At 40.5% G+C, this 8763-nt stretch overlaps 1 protein-coding gene and 1 long non-coding RNA gene across 4 annotated transcripts in view; one reads left to right on the top strand and one right to left on the bottom strand.

Annotated features, from left to right (window-relative positions):
- The window catches only part of gabra3 (gamma-aminobutyric acid type A receptor subunit alpha3), a 177023-nt gene extending 168266 nt beyond the window's left edge, over positions 1 to 8757 (top strand). For 2 of the 3 annotated variants that reach the window (XM_032532710.1, XM_032532709.1), the window contains exons 9-11: positions 199 to 404; positions 7994 to 8032; positions 8176 to 8757. In XM_032532710.1, coding sequence (XP_032388601.1) covers positions 199 to 404; positions 7994 to 8032; positions 8176 to 8496 — 566 coding nt within the window. In that variant the 3' untranslated portion in view covers positions 8497 to 8757. The remainder of the gene's footprint in view (positions 1 to 198; positions 405 to 7993; positions 8033 to 8175) is intronic. The other variant, XM_032532711.1, reaches the window with a different exon arrangement.
- The window catches only part of LOC116699974 (uncharacterized), a 4258-nt gene continuing 2859 nt past the window's right edge, over positions 7365 to 8763 (bottom strand). Inside the window, exons 2-3 of the long non-coding RNA XR_004334540.1 lie at positions 8146 to 8151; positions 7365 to 7377 (exon numbers count right to left, since the gene is read on the bottom strand). This is a non-coding gene — a long non-coding RNA (uncharacterized LOC116699974). The remainder of the gene's footprint in view (positions 7378 to 8145; positions 8152 to 8763) is intronic.

Below are 8763 nucleotides of genomic sequence, written 5' to 3' on the forward strand. Positions count from 1 at the left end.
AAAGTCATTTAGATAATTGAGCAATTAGACAATTCAAACCTGAAGTGTCTCTTACATGGACACAGCTTTCTGGTTTCCAAAACCTCTAAAATCCCAGCCGTGATGGCAACACCTATGCAGAATTTGACCCAGGTTGAAAAAAAAGAAAAACTTTCCTTAAAGTGATCTCTTTACTAATGTTTTTTATTTTATTCTCAGGGGTCACCACTGTCCTAACCATGACCACCCTGAGCATCAGTGCTAGAAACTCCCTCCCTAAGGTGGCCTATGCCACAGCCATGGACTGGTTCATGGCTGTGTGCTATGCCTTTGTCTTCTCTGCCTTGATTGAGTTTGCCACAGTCAACTACTTCACCAAGCGCAGCTGGGCATGGGATGGGAAAAAAGAGGGCATGGAAATAAGGGTGAGTGATTATCATTTATAGAAATTATTATTTTTTGATGAATGGATATGACACGGCCACACTTTTGCGCTGAACCAACATTAACAATCCGAAACACATCATCCTAAAAACAAAAACACGACTGTTTTTCAGAAAGGAGTTTATTTCCTGGTCTTCCGATTTGTTAAACCTGTTAAAAATGCTCCAACTTGCTTAGTAAGTGCTTATTTTTCACTGGAGGAGTAACATGGGCAAAATGCACTTTCCAAACAGTGATAGAAAGTTTCCAGCCCAATGTACTAGATAAAGATGATAAAGAGAGCTTTTATTTATTCATTAACAGCCAAATGGAACAGGGACAGTGGGGCGGAACTGTAACAGCAAAAACAGAGGTAAACTCCCAGAGACACTGGCCCTGATTTATGATGGCAGCATATGTCTCACCCTAAAGTCAGCGTATGCTCCTTTTCCCCACAAAGGATGGCCCCATTAGATCTAGTCTACACGTTATAGACAGACGGATTAAAGAGGGAGTGTGCATTATGTGCATTGTGTAAAATGAGCCACATGAGGCTGACATTTTTATTCTAAGCATGGAATCTAATAAATCACAGTTTGCAGAATTTTACTTTGTCAATAGTCTTGGCTGTTTGTGTGTTGTTTATGAAGATGGTGAGTGACGGTGGGTTTTTTGTTCTTAACTCCGTTTAAGGAATGGTTTTATTTGGAGGATGCGGGGGTCCAGACAAGATGTTGTTCTCCAATGCGAGGACAAAGTCCCATAAATCAAACGCTGATAAGTCCCTTACGATAACCTCCGTACCTGAATTTAGCCAGATTTCTGTGTTGTATTGTAAGTTATCACATCAAATGAAATATATTAGAGGCATGAGACAGTATCAGAACAGGCACTAAGAAGCAATGAGCAAAATTAATGCACATGGTCCTGTGCTGAAGGTTTAAAATACTCTATCAAGCTTCTAGCTTCAAAAGGGGCTGATTCGTTCCAGTAATGAATTTACTCTTTCCGTATGGCTCGCGTGATTGACAGAATCAGGTGTCGGTAGCGTGGTTTGATTGGCAGTGCTAAGAGGTAGACTGTAAAATATATTGCAACTCCTAAATATTAGTTAATGGTTTGCCCGGATATTTTTCAAGGTAAGTTACCTTGGCAGACCCTCGCATGGTGTTGAGAAGATGTAGGGCTAACGATTGTTTTCTCGATTAATCGATTAGTCGTTTGGTCTATCAGTCTGTCAGAAAATGGTGAAAACTGGGGATCAGTGTTTCCCAAACGCCCAAGATGACGTCCTCAAATGTCTTGTGCAAAACTCAAAGATATTGAGTTTACTGTCACAGACGAGAGAAGAAACTATAAAATATTTTCATTTAACAAAACTGGAATCCAAGAATTTTTACTTTTGTCTTAAAAAAAAGTTACTTGCAGCAATCGATGATCAAAATAGCTGGCAGTTCATTTCAAAGTTGACAAGTAATCGATTAATCTTTGCAGCTTTGAAGAATAGCACAAAATTAAATTCTGTGTACTATCTGTAGAACCAATGGGGTTTCCAAAGGCACACCGATTACTAACAGCAAGAAAACTGGCAAACAACTAGTCAAAAAATCAATAAATAAGTTAAATGTATAAATAGATACAGATATAGATAAATACATGTATAACTAAAACCATAATACAGCAATAAATAAATGCTAAAGTGAATAAACAAAATGAACACATACATGTTCAATTGGATACGTAAATAAATAGATAAATGCATAAATTAAAAAAAGGTGATACTCAAACAGGAGAAATATATTAAATGTATTTCAACATTTATTTATTTCTGCATTTATTTGTATGTCAGTGAGATAGGAGGTCCTAACCTGTCTAAAGCAGGACTGGTCACTTATCAGACTAGGATTTAAGTAACACTTAAACTTAAGTAACTAGAAGGTCAAAAAAGGCCCAATCCCATTCTCCTTAAGCCCTCAACCCTAACAGACTTAACTGACGTTCCCTTGTAAGTGACGGACAGCGAGAGGCTGCACGGGCTCCAAATGGTGCTAATCGGAATAGGAGAGCCCTTTGCGGTCATATTTTACACTACCTTGATGGCGCCAAAGCGTGTTAAAATAAAAAACTGCGAGAGCCCTAAAGCGCTTGACGCTTGAGCCCTCATAGACTTGACCATGAGGTCGGAAATTGGGATTATTATTTTATTTATTTGTTCCTGTAAATTATACATTTACTTATTTATTCTTTCAAACTTAAGTGCAAGAAAATGTATAACTTCGTCACTTTGCTTTACATTAACCCTCCTGTTGTCCTTGGGTCAAATTTGACCTGTTCACAAAAACTTTCTATATCAGAACTATGACAAAAGAACATTAAAAAAGTGACAAAGGTTGAAGAAAAAAAAAAAAATAGTGACAAAAAAATAAATAAATAAAAAATCGAAAAATGTGACAAAAACATTGTTAAAAAATTGACTAAAACATTTTAAAAAATGACAAAAATAGGAATGAAATTAAAAACTAAATGTTGAGGAAAGTGTATAAAAACAACAACAACAAAAAGTTGAAAAACCCAGAAAAACACAAAGTTACAGGTCGACGGGACGACAACACAAGGGTTAAATGAACCACATAAAAGTCTCATTGAGCGTAAAAGCTACTTTTTAAAGAGAAACCTGGTCCAGATGGCAGCACAAAAACAGTGTTAGAACAAACAGTAGAGAAAACACAAGCAGGCTAAGGTCAATTACTAATTGTACAGCTAAACTAAGTATAATGGATTTATTCCGGAGGCATTTCTCTACTCTAAAATAGATCAGTACACATGGACAATGGCAATATTAAAAAGACGTAACACTTTAAAAGGATGGCAGTCTGGGTTTGGTGTTATGCTTCACATCAGAAACATTATGAAACTGTCCGATATGGTAAATAGTGGCTAGCAAAACGCTGGTGCTGTGTTGCTGCTGGCACATAAAATGATGGAACACTTCTATCAGACACAACACAGGGAAAAACATATTTCTTCTTCAACTGCGACAGACGGTGCAACAAATCTATTTTCTGCTACTAATGTACAGACTGTTTGACACAATCAGTACAGCTTCTCCAGTTTTCTTTTTCCAGTTTGACATTTGGTCCTCGGAGTGATTGGCAGAAATGCATATTGCTGCCATGGAACTTCTCAGGCGGTGAGAATAATTTCCACTGTTACATTGCAGTAGAGTGGAGTTTTTTTTTTTTTTTTTTTTTTTTTTTTTTTTTTTGATGCTTCGTCTTAATGGCAATAGCCTGGGCTACGTTCTCAGGGGCTGTGCTGAGCATGCAGTTGCATGACGGATAAAAAAGAATGGGGTCACGGAGGGAGACATGGCAGTCCCATCACCCTCCCCCAAGAAAAAGAGCTACTGGAAAGCAAAGGGATCAGATACACATGCTGTCTTCAGTTTTGACATTTTACAATTTAAAAAAAAGGACTTATAGGAGGAGAACTTATAGGGGAAAGTTTTTTTTTTTTTTTTTTTGGGAGAGAACTTTTAGCTCAATAAGTCTTTTTGAAAATACCACCCCCAGTCATCAGAGGCAGGGTTTCAGCCACCACTCTTACCGGAACCAAACGATGACTTCATCGACCTCAGGCTCCTTCTTTTATAGGACTGAAAATAGTGAGCTGTAGACGAGTCAACGTGCACTCATTTACTTGGCTGGTTATGGAGTTTCTATGCCATTTTCTTCGTTTTTTGTCACCCAACGTTCTGTTCGACACGCGATCTCCCTAATTAGCTCTTCCCTCGCCGGCTAAAGGTGTGTATTTTACAGAAATTAACCGGTGGGGAGTTTGGTTGGAATGAACGCCTGCGTATTCTCGACACTCCGTGACACATGATTGTACACTATTATGTGCTGGTTTCATCAGCACATACAGGAGCACTGGCTCTCTGTGCTGTGGGCTGCACCGCTGGAGACAAGGAGAGATCACTGTTTCACATGTATGCCTCACACCTGCAGCACAAACGACTACATCTAAAGACGTTTCAACACTATAGGTTGTTAGGAAATGGCGGAGACAGCATGACACTTTTCTGAACAGCAGTTGTTACAGCTAAGTTTATCCAAACGTTTTCGTAGCATAGTTATGATTGGGAATTCTGTGGCAAAACAACAAACCTGAGCTGCCATTTCTGGAGGACTAAACCACCAAGTTTTTCACAGCATTTTTGTTAGAGGTGGAGGTGTCGTAATGCACGATTGTTTGCATCTTGGAACGCTTCCTTATTCTGTGACTAGGAATAACCGTGGAATGTAGCAAGATGAGGTGGTTGTATCTGACTAGTCTCGCATTGCCAGACCTACCTCCACAGCGCTGTCGAGTAAGGCCTGGCTACAGCACACATACATTCTGGGATAGGAGAAAAAAAATTGCATTTATTTAAACCAATCACAATCATCTTGGGGGGGCGCTAAGCTCCGGACGCAGAGATAGTGGCTCTACAAAATAGTCTCTGGATGGAACTTGTTTTGGTGAAACATTTGCACCCAGCAAAAAAAAAAAAAAAAAAAGCCACATAAAATATATAATAAAGTTAACTGTTCTCACAACACAGTAACGTAAGGTATTTAAATTAGCTAGATACATGGTTAAATGTAATTTGTTCTCACCTGTTTAATGCAGTGTGTACTTCCACAGAAATCCCCGCCAATCGATCCCAAAATGTCCCCGTTAGATCCTAAATGCCTACACATAATCTTTGTAAATCTTTACAATCGTTCCCCAAAAGAACCAAGCAGGCCTGCCTTATTGCACCATCCAAATTTTATTCAAAACTTGCCATTTTCAGCATGTAGCTTGCTAGCTCAAAGTTAGTTGTTGTTGGAGAACGGCAACGCACAGAGAGTAAGCTGAGGGACATCCGACGAGTTAGCCACGTAGGGGACGTCAGGCAATTATCCCTGTAATGTACTTCCGCTGATCCAGACTAATATCTGACTAACCAGTAGTCCCATTCTTGTTTTTTAAACCTACAGAGACACAAACGGGACATCGTGGCTTCCTAAACACAGTCTGCACACTCACACGGCCACATGCTCACATACTTGAGGCTATCAAATATGCCAACACCTCATCTTCAATCTTAGTTAGGGACAGACTGCCCCACACTGAGGTCCAAGCAGCAGGACACAATGAGGCACAATTACCCCCAGGCTACTTGATCGCACTAAGAGAAACTCTGATGCAACAATGTGCAGAAGTTACAAAGACAAGGTCAATGGATGCATTGTATTCGGGTTTTGCCTGCAGCTAGCCAAACTACTTTGAATTACTTAGTGTGCAAGAATCTTTGGCCAGAGGTAAATGATGTGCTGTGTCACATTAGTTTCATAACAACATGTACACAGCCTAATGCCACATGTGGTTTCCCCAATAATTAGACCATATAAATTACAGCAGACAGAAAAGGACTTCGCTTGGCTTGTTTGGCGGGTTACTGGGCAAAGAACACCCCTAATGCCAAGGTCTGAAGAGTTTAGGGGGCTTTGATTAAGGTCCTAGGACACGTTATAGGAGCCATTCGCCTTCCCTGCTGACGAAAGCCATTGCTGCGATAGAGGAGGCTTGCGGTGCGTGTGGAGGAATTGATAAGCTGGGAACGTATCTGGTTACACAGGGGGCATCAGTGTGACTCTCTCTCCCCTTTTCTAATGACTTGAGATAGACCCCTTCAAGCAACAGCCCACCATTTCTCTGCTTAATGCAATCAGCTGTCTGCGAGCTTAGTTAGCTCTCCACAACCCTCGCTGTTTGCAGAGGAGCTTGAAGGATCATCCTCCTCCTGTTCTCCTGCTCACTTGACAAGGAAACACTGATCACACTGAACATGTTTTCTCCTCCATCCTGCTGCCTCCATCTCTTTGGACAGATAGTCTGAAGCTTAACGTTGACTTGACAACATCATTGTGATGTCTCCTGCTAATATTACTCCGCTGTGTGTCACGCGTGGCATTAAAAAGTGGTCTGCCTGTGCGTCATCAGTGGTCGAGGTCAGACACTGAACGAACATATAGCACATGTCTTGCCACATGTAAAGCCGTTTTTCTGCCTCCATTCGGGAGGGTATGTGAATATTGAGGATAAAGACCCAAACAAAACATTTGGTGATGAGCTGTGTGCGGAAAGAGATGCACCGTGAAGCATTTTGGATGAGGGGAAAGAGGGGACATTAGTTATGCTAATTTAAAAGACGGAGTCAACGGAAAAAAGGAAGGAGAATTAAATGAAGCTGAAAAAGTAGAGCAAAAATTAAAGCTGGGCTGAAAGCAAAAAAAAAAAAGAAAAAAGGAAAAACAGGGAGCATTGAAAGTGAAACACTCAGTTACATGACACACAATGCTTTAGCTTTGCTGTGGATCTTAAAGTGGCCACAGTAGGGATGAATGGTGTGAAGAAAATTACCCCAGTTTGGTTTCACACACTGCATGCCACACAGGAAACTAAAACTGTGCTCGGTGATCAATCTCGGTGTCCTACTTGTTCTCTCCCATTTACCGTGTGCAGTGCACCGTACTCTTTTAGGCCCCCAGGATCCTCTGGTGATCCAGGTTTAATGTAGGAGGCCTCAGGGTACAATATCATCACGATACTAATGTCACAATACGATAATGCAATGTTCTAATTTTTTGGGTGGCATTTTAGGCCTTTACTTCCATAAGACAGATAAAGATATGAAAGGGGAGAGAGAGAGGGAATGACATGCAGCAAAGGGCCGCAGGTCGGAGTTGAACCCGCGGCGTCGAGGAGTAAACCTCTATATGTGTGCCTGCTCTACCAACTGAGCTAACCAATATTGCGTTTTTTTTAAATTGGCAATATTCTGTGATATATTGCAATTTATTACCTTTTTTCCAACCTTCAAACTGTTCCCAATTTCAAATGATGTCACCAAAAGGAGACTTTTGTTAGTTTGTCAACATCTATTTTCTCTAAAAATATACATTTCTCTGTTCACATTACCTCAGTTTTATTGCTGCAAAATGAGATTGTCAAGCAGACTAACACATGTATAATAATAACAGATTGATACTTGGCATCTGTGTATGGATACAGTATTCCCATGGAAACTATTGCGATATTACACTGTATCGATGACAGATAGCTATCTGAATGTACCAATTTAGCGAATACAAGTCTTTCTCCCTAGCAGTAGGAAGAAGGCAGTTTCTCCGGCCAGCTTTGTCGCACACACAGCCTTTGTCGTGTTTGTTTTATCGCAAGGCGTCTAATCCTGCACCGTGCTGCTACTGCTACTGTTGGCAGTAGCAGACGCCAGTCCAGCCTGGTTCTGCACTGATGCAAAGTATTACTGTTCCTATTGCCACTTAATTTTTACCAGCCTGAACATTTCGTCATGAAATTTTATCATGACCTTTTTTTCTGCAATCTAGATTTGTATGATGCAGATTTGAATTGAAAATATCAATAGTGTTCAAAATGTTCAAAAAGTACTTCCAGATATTAGATACTGATGAATAGAGTGTAAGTTGGGTAATTTTAATATAATTGGTAAACTTTTTTTCTTTTCTACTTTTCTTTTCAGGAACCGTTTCAGGCTAACATGGCCAGGATTAACGATATGGTTAGGCTTTTGTTTTGTTCTTGTGTGTGTCGTGTCTCGTGGTGTTGCTTCTATTTCCTCTTTATGAGTTCAAATGGAAGTATTGTTGAGTCTGGTGCTTCGCTCCTGACAACCTTTACCTTTACTGCCTTCTTCCTTTTCAGAGAAGAGAATCTACGACCTTGTCCAAAAAGGCAAACAACACCTTCAACATTGTGGGAACCACCTACGCCATCAACGTTGCTAAAGACCAAGGTTTAACGACCATTTCCAAGAGTGCCGCTGGAGCGTCGGCCAAACAGCCCTATCTCCATAAAATGGAAGACCCCTACACGGAGGCCAAGAAATCCTACAACCGTGTCAGCAAAGTGGACAAGATATCACGCATAATTTTCCCAGTTCTGTTCTTCATCTTCAACTTAGGCTACTGGGCCACATATGTCAACAGAAAGCCCGCTATCATGAAGGCAAACAACTTAAACTGAGTTTGACCCAATGCTAGGCTTGATCTGGTTTGGTTTGGAGGGTAGACAGGTTTGCAGGAGGCCAAGTCCATTACATCTTATTGTGTGTGTGCGCGTGTGTGTGTTTTGTGTGTGTCTGTTTTTTTCTTAAGCGTTGATATTTTTGCACGTCTATTTAGATGGAAGGCAAATTTTAACATACACTAGATTCACACTGAGTAGTAGACCTTGGAAGAAGAACACTTTCACATCAGACTGTGTTTGTGTAGCATTTCTTCCCCCCCCCCC

The sequence above is a fragment of the Etheostoma spectabile genome, chromosome 13, assembly GCF_008692095.1.
Source record: "Etheostoma spectabile isolate EspeVRDwgs_2016 chromosome 13, UIUC_Espe_1.0, whole genome shotgun sequence".
Lineage (NCBI taxonomy): Eukaryota > Metazoa > Chordata > Actinopteri > Perciformes > Percidae > Etheostoma > Etheostoma spectabile.